The 21,840-nt window shown below is 37.7% G+C and overlaps 1 protein-coding gene across 1 annotated transcript in view; it reads left to right on the top strand.

Annotated features, from left to right (window-relative positions):
* LOC122794919 (NACHT and WD repeat domain-containing protein 2-like) overlaps positions 1–21,840 on the top strand; it is a 1,236,179-nt gene that overhangs the window by 385,630 nt on the left and 828,709 nt on the right. Inside the window, exon 8 of the mRNA XM_044063511.1 lies at positions 11,655–11,809. Coding sequence (XP_043919446.1) covers positions 11,655–11,809 — 155 coding nt within the window. The remainder of the gene's footprint in view (positions 1–11,654; positions 11,810–21,840) is intronic.

Below are 21,840 nucleotides of genomic sequence, written 5' to 3'. Positions count from 1 at the left end.
TCCGAAGCTTACAACTTCGAACTGCAAACCTCAAAAGCTGACAACATCGAATGTACAAAAAAAAATACTAACTATCCCCCCCAAAAAATGCTTTATGCAGGGGGAAAGCCCCCCTGCGCACCCACACCCCCGCTACTTAAATATACCCACTCCGAGATCGCACTATAGTGCACTAAAGAGAAATCTTCCCTTCCCGCACTCTATGACAATCTCCGTTCTGCAGTTCGATGTTGTTAGCTTTCAAGGTTTGAAGTTTGAGGTTGTGAGCTTCAGACTTATCAGCCTTCCATGTTCCGATATAAACCCGAGAAATGTATACACAAACAAGTTATGCATTATCTCTTACAAGAAAAACTTCTCACTCTCTCACTCCAACACAGCATGGTTTCTGTCTCAAGCATAGTGCAGCCACAGCTCTACTATCATTTCTCAACACCTTAGCCCTGGCTAAAGATGATCACAAACTGATATCCTGTCTATTCCTTGACCTTTCTAAGGCTTTTGACACTGTCTCACACACTCTGCTTACGTAGTAAACATGTAGACCTAAACTTCTCCCCTGATACAGTTGCATGGTTCTCTAGTTATCTCTCTGATAGGCTGCAGTCAGTATGATGGGACTCAGCACTATCTACCCCTCTCTCAGTAAGAAATGGTGTTCCTCAAGGTTCCATTCTTGAACCTCTACTCTTTAATATCTTCCCCAACTCACTCCACTCCTCTTGGCCTCATTGTAACATTGTCCAATACACAGATGACTCTGCAGTCATAACTATTGTTAATTCCCCCTTAGAACTCCTAACAAATACCCAGACATCTTTCAACTCACTAGAGACACGGCTCACTAATAATCAGCTCATTGTCAACCCTAAGAAAACAAAATGACTACTCTTTCTACCTCAATCGGCAAACCACATTAAACTTTCCTTCTCCATTAGGCCCCTAAACAATACTCCTATAGAAGTCGAAACTAGCACAAAAATCCCTGGCATTACCATTGACAACTAACTAAAATTCGATCTTCACACTAACAATCGTATCAAAAAACCCCACCAAAAGCTAGGACTACTGTACAGGAACAACAAATTCCTAACTACTGAAGCTAGGATTTCTCTTACCCATGCCTACCAAATACTCACAAATCTGAACTCCTCCCTACTTACTAAATTAGAATCGACCTACCACAAAATAGCTAGATTTGCATTTCAACAAACATATAAATCTCACCACTGTCTCTCCTTAAAATACCTGAACTGGCTCGAACTACCTCACCTGTTCCTACAATCTCAACTTCAAATCATACATTCCATCCTACATCAGCCTGATTTCTGCCCAAGCCTATCTTCACTCATCTCTCACTACTCCCCTACCAGACTTCTCCGAAGCTCAACCCAAGACCTACTAAAAATCCATGAACCCAAATCCAACACAGGGTGCAACGTATATAGCTACCATCCCTCTATTGCATGGAACAAACTCCCACTAGAAATAAGGTCCTTGACTCACCCCAAACAATTTAAGCTAGCAACCAAAGACCACTTTAAAAAACACTGGTCATGCCATTGTACTCACCTTCCCTGATTATTACCTACCTTTTATAGTACAGTCAAACTAACTTACTAAAACTTACCATTAACTACTTCATCCTATATTTCCTATGCAACCTCCAAAGCTTCTATACTCTGCTCCCTGAAATTCCTATGTAACCTTTTAAGTTTCTGTTGCTCTGCTTACAAAACCTTATATTTACTCAACTCTCTTTTTAAACAACAACATACAACTTATTCTACTCTTTTAATGTTCTCCTTTTTGTTTATAGTACTATTTTATCTGTCAACAATATACATGTACGTAGCGTACGTATTTTTAACTACCAAAATTCTCTAATGCTATTTTTATTGAAATGTGTCAGTATTGCGATTTTTATTGCATTGTATGTCTTTGGAGCTTTTCTCCCTGGGCCTCCGCTGAAAAAGGGAAATAGCTCAGCTGGACACTCCCGGTCAACAAATGTAAAATAAATAAATGAATATGAAACAATAATCCTGAGTGATGTCAACACTGATTGGCAAACCTTGACCTCTGACCTCCCTAACATGAATACTAATCTCCACAGCATCACACAACTTATTTCAAACCCTAGCTGCTACAGCTGCTGTCCAACTTCAGCTCTATCCTAGATTGAATCCTAGTATCCAATCCAAACTTGTACCACAACCCTAAAACTTTGCTTGATTCTTTAAGTGACCACCTCACATTTGCATTCAAACTCCCCTCAACAAATTAGAATACATAAATACAAACAGTGCCATAGTCTCACTAATTTCAACCCCAAGTTCAACAATAGATTCTTTTCCATAAACCAGGCCTTCCTCTTAAACATACCCCTTGAGGATGCTGTACATAAATTTAACAGCATTTTTCTTGACATTCTCAATTCTCTTGCTCCCCTTAGGAAAATCAGAGTGAAATCCTTCTTTGCACCTTGGCTTTCTCAGTCTACACTACCTGTCATGCACAAGACGGATAATGCTTGGAAAACCTGTTTAAATTCTAAATCTCCCATTCAGTTCTAAACATATAAAGATCTCCAAAACCTCACTGAAAACATGTCAATAATGATAAAAAAAATCTTCCAACTAAAGCCTTAAACAAACCCTAATGCTGTTGTTGTTGTGTCTTTCGGCTTTTCTCTCTTAGGGGTCACCACAGCGGGACTCCGGTCCGCTAATGATTAGCAGTAGATTTTTTACGTGCCGAGTTGCCGGCCCTGATGCACAACCTTCAGCGAAGGTACGCCCATTCACTCATGTCTCCATACAGAAGATGCTTTAGCTGAGAATCGAACAAGACGTCTTACAGTGAGGCAGCAATGCTACCGCAGCACCACCTCCGCAGTCCAAACAAACCCTAATAATAATAATCCTACAAAAATCGGGGACACTATTAACAGGATTCTCTACCCAGGTAGCCCCAGTACACCTAACCCTTGCCCCAACAAGTCTCCCCCTGAAACTGCCTCCATTCTCAACTCATATTTCATTGACTCCATCAGCTAACTAACAAATAATAGCTACACTACTGAGCTCACAATTCCTCCATCTCCCTTAGGCCATAAAACTACTTTTTCACTCAAACATGTCCTCACTGTCCACATAAAATCTGTACTAAACAAACTAAAGCCGCACTCTGCCTTGGTAGACAATTTACCACCAGCCTTCCTGAAGCTGTCTGCTAGCTCATTAGCCTATCCTGTATCCATCCTTATCAACTGATCTATCCAAGAATCTACAGCCTTCTCTGTCTGGAAACAATTCTACACCATACCAATGCACAAAAGATGCCACTCCACTGACCTTTCTAACTGTAGGCACATAGTCATTCTGTCCCCTCTCTCTAAGATACTGGAAAAAAGCATACAAAAACAGCTCCTTGAGTATTTCCTACAAGAAAATCTACTCACACCTACCCAACATGGCTTCCACTCTAGTCATAAGCACATTCACTGCTCTAATCTCCTTCACCCACACTATCTCTCAAGCCAGAGACCACAATAAATTTGTATCTAGTCTACTTTTAGACCTCTCCAAAACCTTTGACAAAGTATCTCATCCCAAGCTCATCATTAAATGTCTCATCTTGGTCTGTCTAATTATACTCTTAGATGGTTCTCTAGCTACCTTACCAACAGACAACGATTTGTCAAATGGCTCTCTTCCTTCGCCCCTTCCTCCCTGTTAATATTGGTGTACCTCAAGGATCCATTCTTGGACCTGTACTGTTTAACATCTTCACAAACTGTCTTCATACTTCCTACCCTCAGTCTTTTCTCATACAGTATGCAGATGATTCCACTATCATTTGCACCTATGATAATCTTTCAAACCTCCACACTTTAACCCAAAACTCCTTCAACTCCGTCGAAAGATGACTAACTGACAATCAACTTGTACTTAATCCCACAAAACTAAACTTCTCTTGTTCTTCCCAAAATCTCTTTCTCATCTTAAATCTTCATTTACTATCACATCCCTTGACAACACTGCAATTAACATAGAAGTACACACCAAGCTACTGGGCGCTATCATTGATGATCAACTAAAATTTGATCTGCACATCCAAAGTTGCATAAAAAAGACCAACCATAAACTTGGCCTCTTTTAAGAAACAAAAAATTCCTTACCAGAGATTCTTGGCTTTCCCTTGCCCATGCTTATCTTTTTTCCCAGTCTATTGTATGTCTTTCCCATCTTAACCAACTTACAACCCTCTCTAAAGTCTAAACTTGAACTCTTCTATAACAAAGTTGCCAGATTTGGTGCAAATCAGCCCTACATCTCACACCACTGCCTCTCTCTCAAATCCCTAAACTGGCTTGAACTGTCGCACCACTTCCTACTAGCTCAACTACTCCTTACTCACTCCATTACCAACAAACCTACCTCCTGCCCCACCATGTCATCCCTCATCTCCTTCTGTACTGTGAATTGCTCTCTCTGCAGTGTGGACCAGCTTCTCTTGGAAATATGCAAGCCCAAAAGAAAACTTGGCCAACATCTTTACAACTACTTGGTTGCCTTAGCTTGGAACAAATGTCCTGTGTCTGTCCGAACTATATCCGATACCCTCAGCTTCAAAAAAGCTTCAAAAGAATCTCTACTGAACTCATGGATCTGCTCCTGCCAAAACCCAAGCTCACACTAACTTCCCTTCCTACCATCCCTCTCTTTCCTCTGTTCCCCTCATAACTTACCTTCTGTTCTCCCTCTCGTTCTACTCCATTTCCAGCCTCCTAATTAACCTCAACCTTACTTTCTTCCCACTCATTCCTCATTAGACTAACCTATCCCTTTCTCCCCTTTGCCCTACACATGATGCAAACTAATAAGGAGCTGCAACATTCCACTAAGTCTTCCACTTCATGTAGTCCTTAGTTTTAAACCTCCAATAGTATACAAAAACAATAGTCCGCTAATTTAATGTCCTGTCTCTTCAACCTCTGTAACACCCTTGACAACTCTTTACTAAATTGTGTTTGTGCTCCATATTTCTTTACTCTAGGGCTTGCCCACTTGCTTTATTTTTCTGTTAAGTGCATATATGATTTGAGATTCTCTGGGTATCTTTACTTATTTTCATATATCTGTTGTAATCATGTAATTCATTGCTAGTGGAGTGAACTGTTTTGTACTGAATGAGAGATGTTATTGGAATGTATATTTTGTTTTATATTTAATGTCTGGTTTGCATCCGAAGCTTTCTGTGCTAAATGTTTTTATAATTTTTCTGTATAGAGCTTTTCTCCCAGGGCCTCTGCTGAAAATGGGCTCAGGCTCAGTTGGACATACCCAGTTAACAAATGTCAAAATAAGTAAATAAAAAATAAATGTAAAAAGTTTGTGAATAATGTCTTTTTTGTATGAATAAAGGGCCCCTACTCTGTTTTATAGGTCCCATGGGATCTTTTACATCTCACTAAGCTACTACCAACTCAGGAAGATGTGGCCTCAGTTTAATATCTTGTTTGAAGGACAATACACGCACTTGGGGAACATTTACCATTTGCTGTGAGGAAGTCCTGTGTGTTTGAGGACGAAAGTGCTTAACATTTGGATTAAAATATTTTGGTCTTTCCTTGGTTGGTTCCTGTTGCACTACAATGTATCATCTGTCTAATGTTCACTGACAACTATTTAATCCTCAAAGAAGAAAAATACAGTATGTGAGAGATACATATACACAATGTCTCTGGAGGTAAAACTCTTGCGTACAAACACTAATAATAATAATAATAATATGGTCGTCAGAAACACACATGCTACACACAGCACATGTAGCATGCACTCGCACTCCACACATAGACATACATATGCTGAGGCACTTAAATGCAGTCTTCCCAAACCCCAGTGGTCTTTCAGACATTCCACCTGCAAAAATTTTCCTCAGCAAACCTGACAGTACTCAACAAAAACAACATCTTACACTGCACATAGATTCACACTCAGTGGAGCCTTAACTATCAAGCCAATACACTATTCAGACTCTTGTCATAAGGGACTCCATTGTACAACATTCTGATGCCCCACTCACCATACTGAACAAAGAGAAATAATGCTCAGTTGCCTATCAGGGAACAGTATCCGCAAAGTTAGGCATGCACTCAACTACATTGCACAAGTACCAGTATGATTCAGTCATAGTCCGTGTAGGTGTAAATGACCATAACCAGACATCCCTAGACTATATGAAGAGAGACACCATGATGCTCTTGGACTGTGAACTCTATTGAACAGCATTCTGCCTTCACCAAGGGTGATAGCACAATGTGAACAGAAGATGACTGACTTTAATAATTGTCTTAGTTTTTGGTGTCATTCTAGGTTAATATTTGTCACATAGGAGGACATGGTTAACAGACAATGTTGCTTTGCCAAAGATGGTCTGCACCTGTCCCCTCTAGGTTTTTGAATAGTAGCTAAAGCATTGTTCTGTCCCACAGAGCCTTTTTTTAGGCAGTGCCAAAGTGACAAACCTTCTGACATAGCAAAATCCACCCAAGGAAATCTAAAGATGTTCCTGCACAATGGCTGGAGTCTAAACAAGAAGCAGCACTCCCTCCAAGCTCTCCTCACCCTGAAGAATGTAGACATCTGCGCAGTTACTGAGGCATGGTTTAAAGCCACATAGAGTACCCCAGCAGTGCAGGACTTCAGTTTCTTCCACACTTTTAGACCTGTAACTTCACAGACAGGGACTAAAGGTGCAGGTGTTTTGATCTACATCAATATCAAGCATACCTCTAGGGGTCCATTCCCGTCATGGCATTAGAAACCCAAAAGACTTGCGAAATTAAAGAGAACCAAAAAGCACAGCACAGTGGGGCCGGAACCTCGGAGGTAATCCACCAACACAAACGAATCTTCAAAGCTTTTATTACTGTTATTAAAAACCATAAAATAAAATGCAAATACGTAAGCGCTTTCGTTTAGCCTCTGCCAAACTTTTTCAAACAGTTGTCGATTCGTATTCTGTCCAATATATAAACGTGACATGTTAATTAATCAATTTAAGTTACATTTTCTTTTAAAACAATTAATTAAGCTAATAATTTAAACAGTAAATTAAGTAGAGTATGAGGTACAAAATATGACAAAACGTGCCTTCCCCTTTATATTGCAAAACAATGTTGATTACACTATATTAATTGTGCTGACAGTTTATCAAGTTTTCCATTCAATGTTATTCGATATTAATTATACACTTTTAAATAACAGAGTGTATATGGCATACGCGTTAATTAGTATGATGCATACATTAATTCAACACTGATATCTGCAGACTGAGAATCTCCGAAACAGGAGAAATGAAGGAGAAGTTAACTTCCACGACAGGAATGGCTTGTGCTGTTAACAAATTATCTATTATACATATAAAATTATTTAACATTCCTATGCCTATGTTTTTATATTTAAAAATACATAGATGACTGTATGAATACAGATGCATGATAAAATTTATTGACCAAAATCTGTGATAGTGGTGTATTGTGGCCTTTGTACATGTTGTCCAATGTTTTACGTGGGAAAGACTGAGAGGAAATTTAAGGAGAGAATAGGTGAACATGTCAGAGCCATCAGGGATGGATGTAAATTCAACGCCCTGGCAAAACACATAAAAATGTATCCTGAGCACTTTTTCAAATTTGTGGTATTGGATGTAATAACACCAAATGTGAGGGTGGAACATGGCAGCCTGTGTTAGAAAATACAGAATTGGAATGGCAATTAAGATTAAATTCTAACAACTGGCCGGGAATGAATAATTGTATTTCGATCAGTAGCATTTTAAAATTAAAATCCTTAACACAATAAAAATTACACATATATATATATAAAAAATATCATAAAATTTTAATAAACAATTAATTTATTCATTCAGTTTTTTCACACTTATTTATATATTTATATACATTTATCATATAGATCATAACAAGATATTTTAATACATAATAAATTCATTTATTACATTACTTATATATTCAATTGGTTATATTTATATATTTATGTCAAATCTTAAATAACATAAAAAACGAAGATGGTTTTATTCTATTTTATTTTATCCATTTATATATACATTATAAAATTTTATTAATATATACATATAAATAATTTTAACTATCTTTACTAGGTCCCATTATCACAGATTTTGGTCAATAAATTTTATCATGCATCTGTATTCATATAGTCATCTATGTATTTTTAAATATAAAAACATAGGCATAGGAATCTTGAATAATTTTATATGTACAATAGATAATTTGTTAACAGCACAAGCCATTCCTGTCGTGGAAGTTAACTTCTCCTTTATTTCTCCTGTTTCGGAGATTCTCAGTCTGCAGATATCAGTGTTTAATTAATGTATGCATCATACTAATTAACGTGTATGCAATATACACTCTGTTATTTAAAAGTGTATAATCAATATCGAATAACATTGAATGGAAAACTTGATAAACTGTCAGCACAATTAATAATAGTGTAATCAACATTGTTTTGCAATACAAAGGGGAAGGCACGTTTTGTCATATTTTGTACCTCATACTCTACTTAATTTTACTGTTTAAATTATTAGCTTAATTAATTGCTTTAAAAGAAAACGTAACTTAAATTGATTAATTAACACGTCACGTTTATATATTGGACAGAATATGAATCGACAACTGTTTGAAAAAGTTTGGCAGAGGCTAAACGAAAGCGCTTACGTATTTGCATTTTATTTTATGGTTTTTAATAACAGTAATAAAAGCTTTGAAGATTCGTTTGTGTTGGTGGATTACCTCCGAGGTTCCGGCCCCACTGTGCTGTGCTTTTTGGTTTTCGAAGTTTTCATTTTTGAGATTGTTCTTGGAAATTAAAGAGAAATTGGTTAAACAGGATGACGAACTGGAGCTCCTTCATGTCCAGATTACCACAGATCAAGTCCCATACCATATGTAGCAAGATGTAGGCCACCTTCTATGTCCCATGATACCCATAGCTCATACTTAAACCAAATACCTTACTCATGGAATACTTAATTATATCTGAATAAGCTGTGAATCCTACCTGACCCCAAATTGACAGGCGCAGAGAGTCCTAGACTTTGTAAACACAAACACCCTGGACCATTTAGTGCATATGCCTATTAGAGGTGCAAACACCTGTCCTCAGTGTCATGTCCTGTCTGGAAAGGTCAGACCACAGAGCAGTTTCCTTTGAAATAAGAAGCAATTCTGTAACCCTAGCAAACCCTGTAACAGAAACTACACCAAGGCAAACTACGTTTTATTAAGCAATAATTAGTCAAAATTTCAAGCCCTTCCAAACCCAGAGTACACATCAGCCTATGGGGAATTATTTACAGAAGCTCTGTACAGCCACATCAATAATTGCTTAGAGACTGCTGTGCCTACCAGATGTAAGCCCAAAACGAACTAAAACATAAACCACCCTGGTGGAATCCAAAAATTAAACAGCTTGTATCAGAAAAGAAAAAAAAGTCATAGCTAAAATTAGGAAGTGTAACATCAAAAAAGATAAAAACTCTGTCATCAAACTGAAAAGGCAATTAAGAGTATAATTAAGTCCAACAAAGCACAGTTTGGTTAAAGATAGTGTCCCAGCCCAAAGACAGCTATAAGGCCTTCTTTAGCTATGTCTGAAACCTCAAAGGAAGCACACAACAGTGTGGTAAATGGAGCCATGTTCAAAGAACTGGGAGATATAACAAATCTTCTGGCTAACAAATTCATCTTCAACTTTACCAGCCTCTCACCCCCCCCCCCCCAGGAAATACCATGTAATATAACCTCTCCAACTGTCAGTAGGGAGCAGGTCTTAGATGTGCTCTGTAAGGCTAAGAATACAGCTTCAGTGGGCCCTGATAATATCCCAGGATGCCTTCTAAATAGCCTGAAGTATGACCTATCACGGCTACTGGCAATACTAACTATTCAGCCATGGCCTCTGCATAGGCTTTTTGCCACATGAATGGAACACTGCAACAGTCATCCATCTGCAGAAGGTTGGACTATCAGTGTATACGAGGAACTATGGACCTACTAGTCTGACTAGTCTCATAAGCAAAGCCATGAAAAGAATTATCATGAAAATGATTAACACATATTCATACACTGGACGGAACCCAGTTTGGTTTCATCAAAGACAGATCATACCTGCTCAACCTGGTGGAAGGTCACAAAGCCAATGGATGAAGGCAGAATTGTGTTTACTGCCTACCCTGATCTAGCTGATGGATTTGATAAAATAAGCCCTCTCAGGTATTGTAAACAAACTAACAGAATTAGGCATAAACCCCTGTGTAATTTGCTGGAGAAGTCTCCAGTCAAATCTCAGTCCATGTTTTACACTATGTATGCCACCTACAGCAATTAGTATCCCAAAATGTAATAATGTGCTGACAACATGTCTGAAATAATTTCTGCTTTCTGTCTCTCATTATGCAAACATACTGTTAGCAAACCTGCCTGCAGTGTACAGAAGCATGTTCTTTAATCATTTCAGTTTGATTACCCATTTGTAATAAATATACTTTGACTTTTGGAGAAACTATTTCATTGTCCATGTTTTGGGTTCCCTTCGTAGCAGGTAGACATGAGCTATAACACCATAAAATGATAACATAAAAGTAATTCTAACTGCATGGTTCCCGTCCATCTGGTATTTGTTTTCTATGGAAGACAGAGATGTTCTGACATAACCAACACATAAAAATAAGCTCATCTTAAAATATTGACAATGATTAAATAGAAATAGAGTAAGGATTCTGATTAATTTTTACACCACATCTGTCTTTATAAATTTAAAAATTATAGTATGTAGTTTAATCAAAGTTAAGCACTGAGTTAGGATCATTTTAATTTACAGAGTTTGATTTCTCTGGTAATCATCACTATGGAGTTTTGATTTTCTTTATGTAGATTAAGGGTCAAATAGCAGCCAGATCAAATGCTGGTAGTGATTTCAGATGTGGTGAACCAAAAGTTCATATTAAATAATTTTGCCATCTAACATTAATTAAAACTAGAATTAAACCATTACTACCTAGGCCAGCATACCCTTGATCTTCTGTTGTACTACAGGATAATCACTTAATAGTATAATTGTTTAGCCAGCTGACCAGTGCTAGCTTCTTTTTCAAATGTTGTTTTCATGATATGGCCTGATATTTGTTTTGAGCAAGCCACCTTCAGCAAACGTGGTACCTAGCCTGACACAATTGCAATCCTTAAAATTCCAGACTGTTTGGAAAAATTCACATATGCATTAATCTAATTCAAGCAATGTAACAGTGGGCTCTTAGTTATAAAATCAGATGGGCATTTAATTAAAAGTTGAAACCATTCAGCCTGTTTTCTTGTTTGTATATGTAGTAATAAATGTAAAATGTATCACAAAGTACAGAATGCAGTCTCTCTGAATATTGCATTTTCTTAGTTGTCCCTGGAGTTGTGCAGGCCTTTTTAGATGAGAAAGTATAATGAGGAGGTTTTATCAACAGCTTCTGTTCAAGGTATTGTCGCTGCTGCCATAAGTCTGCACTTTAGTTATGTAATGCAACATGATTCAAACCTTACTGTATTCTGTCTAAAACAGCTCTCTGTACAGAGATATTTACAGCAGGGATCCAGCACGGAGACAGCAGGCAAAAACTAACTGGCTGAGTGTTTCTCAGAAGCTGTACAACATTTTCCAGGATTACGCACCATTGGCCGTTAATGGAGAGGTTGTATCTGAACTACTTCGGACAGGTAACATGCCATTTTAGCTAACATTTAATGGATGCATATTGGTCACATGGTAAAACTGAGGCTGGTTAGTAGCTCAGCCTCAAGCCTACATAAACATATATCAATGTAGTACAGTCTGACTGTGTAATACGTAGCTTCAGTTTCTATACTATATAGCACATAAATTCTCATTCTTTTTTTAACAAGGAATGTGGTAATATAATTTAAAAGCTTTGTTTGTTATAGAATTTTAACAATTTCTTGTTGGCACTGAAGGTCTCTGTTTACCTTAGATAGCTTCTATTTTTTAACCAAACCAGAAATTTATAGGGTCTATGCCTGCAGAAAAAAAATGGCTTCACACTGAATATTATTAAGAACATTAGGATTAAGTACTGTATCCCTTCAGCAGATAATGATGCGGGTGTTGATGCTGACTGTAAATTTTGGCAATGCCAGCAGTCATTCATTGTGCAAAAAGTAGGGATCTGTTTAACCATTAATAGTATCTGGGGGGCATACTATATAAAGCAGGAAAGGAGCAAAATGATGAAGTCTGAAGGAAGGCAGATTAAGGGATTCAAATGTAATAAATAGACGCAGTGTGTGACAGACAAAGGAGATGTTTTGTGGATATGGGTTGTACAGAATAGAATTTTTTTACTGAAACCACAGTTCATTAATATATGGAAAAACTGTTTATCCAACTTGTAATAATTTCAGAGGAATAGGGGAGGGGTTGTGGCTTGTTTCAGTAGAATGGACATAGGGGTTATGGCCTCACACCTCCCCTAACTGATATAACAAACTACAAAGTGATTTAAAAACACATAAAACGTCATCTGGTTGATGAAGAACTGAACATTTAGCAAATTGTTCTGTGGTGAATACAATACAATACAATACAATTTTTAGTATTAGTCAGTGGTTACCTTTGCTGAATGGTCACATGTTAATTGCAGAAGCTAATATGGTGGATCAAAATAACTTCCAGAAAATGCTTGTGTGTAAGAAGACATAATTGGTACAAATAAGTTTGTGTAATTTTAAATGTAAAACTTAATTTCATTTAATTAAAAGATGTTGGTGTTGGTGTATAGGAACATTAACATTGTACATAATTCTCTTTAAAAATAAAGTTGCCTACTGTCTGAGAGGCTTTTACCATCAATGTATAAATTTACTGTACCTTAGATGGAGATAACTGAATGCAAATCAATACTGTAGATTAATTTTGTTTTTATTTGACAAAATTATTGTGCTGTGCTTGGCCTGTTCAGACAACATATTTATTTTTTGTAAAGTAGAATATGTTATACATTGTCCAAAATGCTATTTTCTTTTGTTACCCAAAATGAAGTTATACTAACTTTAAATATAATTTGAAGTCACTCAACAAAAAGTAATCAGGGTCCTTTGGCCCAGCCATTCTGCTGCAGGTACTGTTATTGCAAGGGTCTATTCTACATGATTGTCGGAGTAGAAGACTGAATGGCTAGATGTTGAGCAGTAAATATTAAAATGCAAAATGTTGAATGAAAAATCTAAAAGAAGACGTCTTTTTGTAGAAGGCAAATATCTCCCACATCCCTTGCTAATTATGTATACCAACTCCAAGATCACACTACAGTGGAGAAAGAGCAAATTCAATAATCCCCACTGTAATGTGATCTCAGGTAACAGAGTTCATAGGTTCATAGGTTCATAGTTTATTACTAAGCTAACTGCCCTTGCATGCCATTTTAAGCCTAGCCAATTATCCCTTGTGAGACTCAAACCCTGCACCTTGGGTTTGTAAGGCAAACACCTTAGCCATTAAGCCACCCTCCCAACCAATAAAACACCTCTGTAAGTCTCGAACCCTGGACCTTGCACACACTACACAACATGAAGTACCACTAACCCACGGCCCCTTTGCTTAGCTGCATTCGAGGTTCTGCTGTTTGATACTTATGGCTCAACATTTAGAAGATCGATCTTCTGCTCCATTGATCATGTTAAATAGATTCTAAAGTTAATCTACAGTTATTTTACTCTTCCCTTTCAAGTAATCTACATATGCATTGCTTCTTCAAGTTTACTTTTTATTAATACTGAACATTTGGACTCTGTTTAGTGGTACTTTCATTGCAGAAATGTATAACTACATCTGATGAATGAATTTTCAGCAAATGCAAAATAGTGCATTCATGTATGGAAATAGAAAACAAACATGCGTGATTATTTTAAGAGGAAAACACCTGGGTGTTGATATGATTGAGCAGCAACATTTTTGAGCAATACTTTATTACAAAATATTTTCATCTGGATCAAACAGTAATGGCAAAATAACCACTCATTTGAAATAACTCATCTCTCTTTTTAGATTTCTTCTTTTGGGTATTCAGAAAAGGCAAATGCCTTTGTTTATAGTTAGCATTTTTTCTTTTAGTTTTCATATATTTATTTGCTTAAAGTGACTGGGTTTGTCCCCCTAGGCGTGTGTTGTATTTTCAGGGAGACCTGAGGTGGCATTCATCATACTTCTCAACCTGGAGACATCAAAAATCTGGACAAAGGCCCATGAAAAATGGGTACAAATCTGTATGCTGATTAACATAAACTTTGCATACATGATTATGTAACCCCACCCACTCCAATGGAATTGTGGGATTCCAACTTTCAAATGCAAACCGAAGAACAGACAACCAAAATATGGCCCCAGAGTCTCCTGCAACCATTCCAATGTTCCATTACTTGGCTGTTTCGCCCCATCTACCATAAACACTGTAATGTGCATACTGCTTTACTTCTATAATGATTATTTGGAAGTTTTCATTTAACTCATTACAGCAGAGTGATGTCTCCAGGTGTTTCTGCAGTTACCTCCTACCGTACCTCTAGGCATCAAATATCGCCTGTTCATATTTGCATTAATAATTCCAAAGCTATGCTACCTACAAGGTATCAGAATACTTTATCTTGAAGTATACATGATGGCAAATGCAATTGTATTGATATTTGACCTCTGTTAATTAGTATTTGTTAGAACTGTTAGGTGATAACTTAATTTTTAAAGGCTGAAGCCGCACCCACTGGGAGTTAAATGTACATATTCAAAACAGCTATACTGGAGGGAATGAGTTAAAACTTTTATTTTACATTTTATAGCACAAGCACTAATAGACATCTGCTAAACAAAGCAATACAGTCTCACAATGAAAATAGACTTAGCATTAAAACTTCTCTGCCCTTGAAATTCCATGCATATGTTCAAAAACTCAAGAATAATTCTTTCCAGTATGAACATGAGATGTGCAGTCTTAAACAGTAAAGGGTGGCCTACATAACAAGTGAAGCTGGAAAGGAAAATAATGGGCCTATCCTGGACAAAGAATTACAGTAATTATACATACCAGCGTTCAGTCTACATCTCACCAAAACACAAAAGGATTTGAAACTGTGAACTGAAACTAAATTTGTTTTGATGTGAACAAAATGCAAATCAGTACATAACACAAGCTGAATTCTGATCCCAAATAACTTTTATTCCCTGTCAACTGTCATCTGTCTTTATTTTCAAGCCACCATTTTTGAAATGGTAAGGCCAACTCTTTGAGACTAAGCAGACTGCAGACAGGTTCAGGGAGGCCCAAGCACCAAACGGTCTGCAAATGTTGTGCAGTTATCTACCTGGTATTGCTGTATAAAAATCAAGCTAAATGCTGAATGATAAAATTAATAAACATGTGCACCTGACTGCAAATCAATAATAAAATAAACTGAGGTTGTTGTAAGTGTATGTGTGTTATGGGGAGTTTTTTTTTTTTTTTGTAAGACACCAAAATTATTTATTTGATATATATGCAGGGTCAAAAACTTACTTTTGGTTTTAGGGAGGTTTAAAGCATCAGAGTTGGAGAAACAATGTTCCTGGGTAATGTCAGGTTTTTAAGAGAGTATACTAACTTAGGCACTACCACTATGGCCTCAATATCATGTAGTTTGACAAGAAATGTCTCCTTAAGGAATCATTTATAAAATAACAAGCATTCACTGGACCACCTAATAGGTGTGAACTGTAAGACAAGGGTCCTCAGGAACAGAAACTGATCGTATAGGGCAAATTAGGATTCTGGCGTGTAGCTCACAAGACATTTTTCTGCGAGCTACATCGCCGAAACCATCAGCACGTTGCCGTAGTGAAAATTGGCTGAAAAGCATAGCCGCTGCAGCTGTAATCTATGAACGGGCAGCTACAGCCGTACGGGATGTGTAATGCATTCCTTCTTCTCATTCAAGGAATGCATTTATTTAATTATTTATTTATTTTGTTGACAACAAAATAAATAAATAATTAAATAAATGCATTCCTTGAATGAGAAGAAGGAATGCGTTACACATCCCGTACGGCTGTAGCTGCTCGTTCATAGATTACAGCTGCAGCGGCTATGCTTTTCAGCCAATTTGTACTATGGCAAAGTGCTGATGCAGCCGTTTGGTTTCGGCGATGTAGCTCGCAGGGAAATGTCTTGCGAGCTACATGCCGGAATCCGGCAAATTAATTATATGTTAAAGTTGTACAGCCAGCCTCTGAATATGATTTCTAAACTTGCTTTGGAACCTAACCTGGCTCCCATTCATACCTCTCGACCATTCCAAATTCCTCAGTGTTTACTGTTTTTGAGGTCAAAATAATGGGGTGCCATGAATTCCCGAGTGGCTCCCTTCAATTCTGATTTTTTAACTTGAATTTTCCTTTTTCTGTTCTGGTTAAATAAGCAGCACCATGGCAATGTAAGTAAGAAGTTCAGCCAAGCACAATAAGAAGCACCTTGCTGTAAACTTAATTAAGTATTGGATAAGAATGGGAATGACACACACAATGTGTTAAATAAGCAGCGGCAATGTAAATAAGCACACGCAGCATAACTCACTCATTCACAAGCAATAAGAAGTACCTTGCTGTAAAATTAAATAAGCAATGGATAAGAAAGGGAATGACACACACAATGTTCTGTTCAGCCCTTGCAGCATAACTCACATGTTCAGAGGCAATAAGAAGTTCAACTCTTGCAGCACACATACACACAAATTAAGTAAGTACCTTGCTGTAAAATTAAATAAGCAGTATCAAGAAGAAGGGGAATGGTGAACACTCATTCACACACACTCTGGCAGCAATAATAAGCAAACTCCCCTTACTGTAGCCTGAGAATTGTATTTAAAAAATTGCTTGGGCAGGAAGACCAGGACTGGACCGGAAAGAACAACAGTTCAGCCACAGATTTTCTTTACTTGCAGAGTCTGGAGTCCACTCTGCTGCATCTGTTCTGCTCCCTCACTGCTGCTGCTTCTAAATTACAGAGACATTCCGAGAGTCGCTAAATGAGTAGGGCAAAAGGCAGTCCTCTCTTTCATTAACCTGATGTCATCACGCATGACCCTGCACATTAATGTTGTGATGCATGGTGATGTCATCCATTATTAAACTAGTAAATAAAAAAAAAAAGTAAAAAAATCAAGGAAAAAAATTCAGAATTGAAGGGGGCCATTCGGGAATTCGTGGCACCTCATTATTTTGACCTCAAAAACGATAAATACTAAGGAATTTGGTATGGTTGAGAGGTATGGTATTCGTATTGACTAGGGAATTTTGTCCAGGACCCTGGGTACATTTCTCTACTCTTTATAAGAGTGGAGGGTCCCATTTACTGTTTGGATTTTTGTTTTTGGAGGACTTTAGTGAGCTTATTCTTCCTTGGGGTTCATTTCATGAGGATGAAAGAAATGAAAGTATTCTACCTGTTGGAGATGTATCTGTTTTCTATGAAGAGCATGAAATTAAAAAAGAAACCATTGAAATTACTGTGCTTAATGGGAACAGTTTACCAGAGTTTGCCTTAATGATAAAACAGAAGTCAAACCTCCTTCTGAGCATCCATCTGTGGAGTATTCTTAAGGGAGGGAATTTTCACTGTAGTGCAGGAAAAAGATCAGATGTTCACAATGCCGACATAATGAAGAGTATTGTGAGATTTATAACTTCCTGTGATTTTAGAGGTATATGAAGTGGATCAGTGTGACATCCAGAATAAATCAGTAAGCAGAGCAGGATGTCTTTGTATGCTTAGGTTTTTATGGAAGGCAGAGGTGCTTCTGTGTAAGTAATGCTTATAGGTTTGCCATTTTAAAGAAGTAAACTGTGCTATAAATGTGGAAAACTAGAAATAAATACAAAGAGGCTTTTTCATCAGATTCCATTTTGTGGGAAATTTAGGTACTGTACTAAATAGTGCTTGTTTTTGGAAACAGATTCTGGAACCTTTGGGGATGAATATTCCAGAGAAACTTGCTATAATTCACTTAGACAATGAAAAATATTAGAGCTAATATTTGAAAATGCAACTTTTACTTACTGTTACTGAAAGTGCAATAGGCATAAAGTCTGAGCCCTTTGAAAAAAAAAAAAGTTATACACTATCCCAGGGATTCAGAAAAAACCACGGCTCTGTCTTTAAGGGCTGTGGTAAAAAGGCCCTGTATCCATGTTATGATACTTGCAATACTTGCATATTCAGAGACACATTAGCCACAGTGAAGAAATACCTCATTATTGGCTAATTTGCATGCATCTGACTCACTCTTATCTACCATGGGTGCAGAGCAGCACTTCCTGCAGTAGTTAACAGTGGTGGCCGATACATCGTCTCCGCACAGGCACCACCATTCATCTCCCACATAGAATGCAAACATTGAAACACATCCCCACCATCACATACCCTATTACCTTTCCCTGCATTGCTGTAACACTCCCAATATCTCCCTTTCTTGACCTTGTATTTCACATATGATTACAGTCAGTTATTAATGCCAGACATTAGTGTTTCACACTTCATATTCTTCAGTAAATGCATGGTAGTGCAAAAGTTATTGATGTAATGACTTTCTAAGTTTGTAGGAGGAACAACTGAAATCCTTTCCTGATTTTGTCAAAGCATTAATTTTGATTTTGTTCTCATTTTTTACACTATGAGGTTGAGAAGTATGCTTATTGTTCCCTGTCCCTCTCACCTGTAAGTCATGAGCTGTTGTAGGTATTGAATAAATCCCAAGACTCTCATTATATTTAAAAAAACAATCCTACAACACTAACGTACCAATTAAAGTCATGGGTTAATGCTGAGAATTCTTGTGGTACAGGTTTGAACCCTTTTCTCCCCTTTGAAGTTTACTTTTTTTCTTTTGAAGTCCTATTTTTTTAACATTATACTCTGGTGTCTAATGGTGGTGTAGAGGGCTTTTTTAAACACCTTTATTGAATTATCACTTGTGACATAGTGGAGAGGACTTTTATCCTTGGTGGGAGGGTACAGGGTTGGAATTCCTTTAAGGCAGACTATTTATATTATCCCTGGTGTCTAGTGGTTTCCCATATCACATTTTTTTAAATAAGTGCCTTTAAGGCATGCTATATGAATATCCATGGTGTCTAGTGTTCTCCCTGACTCACTTCTTCAGAAATCTTCCTGATGTGTAGTGGATCTGCTCAATCCCTGTTATGTTGAAGTGCCATTAAGGAATGAGATGTAGAAGTGATTTCTGGTTTCTAGTGGTTCCTGCGATCCTCATTATGTTTATGTGCCATTAAAACACGAGATGCAAGAGATCTTTGTGGTGTCTAGTGGTTCCCCCTGATCTCCACTATGTTTAAGTTCCATTAAGGCATGAGATGTGAAAGTCCTTCCTGGTGTCTAGCAATTCCTCCCTGGACTTATGTTATATGTAAGTGCCATCAAAGCATGATGATAGTGGCTGTTCCCTGTCCCATGTCATTTAAGTTATCCCTGGTGGCTTATGGCCCCCTAATCTGTGATCCCTGGTGTCTAATGTTCCCCGACCCAATATTGCAGGCTTTACACTTTAGTCTATGGGTGTGTGGAAATATAAAAGCCACCCCAATCCAAACACACAAATGCACAGACACTTAACCTACTTCTGTCTCTAACCCCCCTACTGCAACCTCCCAGGTAGATACACACTCAGACATACACTCACTCATGCAGCCCCTGACATGCACACAGTCATACACACCCTAATACTACCTGACCACTAAACTTCACAGCACTGACCTCTACTATGATGCATGAGCATGGCATTTTGGGCTGGGTTCATTACCACGAGTGGCTGTGAGTGGCTATGCTACTTTATGTAACTGGGAGAGTCTCTGAATTGCATGGCTGTATAAATGTCTTACTGCAGACAGTTCTGGGGAGAGCACATGACTAATTAGCATATGACTATATCATTAGCATTTAGCATGGCCCGGGGAACGCTCACTGCAGTAATATGCATATTTGCAGTGCAGTACCATGGTAGGGCTGTTTGTTTCTGAATGCAGAACTGTTATCAGCTGTGAACAGTTATACCAGAAAATATCAGTAATGTTTTATTCAGGAGAAAGATATTTTTATTTCAGATAAAATTGTTCTAGTGATGGGTATCTCTATTTTATGCAAAGAAGTAATAAGAGTAAATGTTGATTAAGGAAGTTAAATTATTGTAAATGAAAATATACAAAAATAAATGATATGTATTTCTCATTCTGTTTATTTGAACAGAAAGGTATTTACAAAGGGGTTGATATTTTTCCTGGGGATTCAAAACGAACCTCAATGCTACTAATAGGAGCTGCAGTAAAAATAGGCTGTTTCTCTGATGTGGAAAATGGAATTTAGAGAAACATTAGACACAATGAGTGAAGACCTCACTACTGCCTAATTTTAATTTCTCTGTATCGCTGTTAGCTACCGCTAGTGCTATTCAGCACTTTTCTGTGATAGTTAACACTGATGGTCCATGCAAAGAACTGATACTCTATTAACTTTTTAAATGAGTCCACGTAATACTATAAAAAGTTATTCCTAGAATCATTTGCTGTTCTTCCCAACTTTGTACTAATGCCGTCTCCCACATGGATGCACTCCTGTTTTTGCCTCTTATGGGTCGCCACAGCGGAACTCCGGTCCACTAATGATTGGCAGTAGATTTTTACATGCCAAGTTGCCAACCCTGATGCACAACCTTCAACAAAGGTACGCCCATTCACGCATGTCTCCACCCTTTTAACTCATAACTCATAACTCATGGACGGTTACAAGCACTGAATCTTGCCACATATTAGAGTTTCATTCTGCTTATTATGTAAAATAACCTGGTCCATACTAACTGATTATTTGGTATACCAGGATGGGTAAAATAATCAGACAGATACAAATCCTTTCCAGCCATATTCACTGGCATGCATTTCAGACAGTACCACTGTACACAATGTTTGACCATGTGATGCATATTTTTTATAAAGATGCATAGACTAAAGATACCAATTCCTTAATGCACTACATTTTATCTTACAACCTTCTCTTTTAAGACAAACGTTCCCATTTTTAATCTGTGAGGTAATATATGTGCTGTCAGCAGGCTTAATAAATCATATAAAGTGGCAAGAAGAACTCCATAAACTCTACAAAGTCTGTATTGCAGACTGAAACCTCTAGAACTCCTGTGTACCACATGGCATGTAAGCCACATTAGCTAGATCATTAATACTTAAATCCAAATGTCCCATGTCTAACAGTATGCTTTAAATATAATTATCAACATTAAATATATCATACTTTGATACTGTTCATTACTCTTTTTCAGTGGGGTCTGTGATGCCCCTGCACTGGCCCAGTAATCAAGGAGCCTCAATCCTCACCAATGGCAGCAGTGAGGGACATACACAATGGGAGGATGACAAGTACACACACGGTAAAGTACAGTTTCCCTTAAGAGTACACAGGGTTCACAGTCAGTCTGGGGCTGGTTTCTACTTCTTCTCTAAATCCCCAGTAAGACTCCCCACTGGCACAGCTATAGGGTTAAGATCTCAGCCGAGTGGTCAAATCAAAACCTCCATCACCCTGATTGTCCAACCAGTGCTTCGTGTCCCTGCCCAAGTAACTGACACACACACACACACACACACACACACACACACACACACACACACACACACACACACACACACA

This window comes from Protopterus annectens, chromosome 2.part1 (genome assembly GCF_019279795.1).
Source record: "Protopterus annectens isolate FY-2018-M chromosome 2.part1, PAN1.0, whole genome shotgun sequence".
Lineage (NCBI taxonomy): Eukaryota > Metazoa > Chordata > Ceratodontiformes > Protopteridae > Protopterus > Protopterus annectens.
Note: the sequence above shows the minus strand (reverse complement) of the source record. Positions and strands in the feature narration are given on the sequence as shown.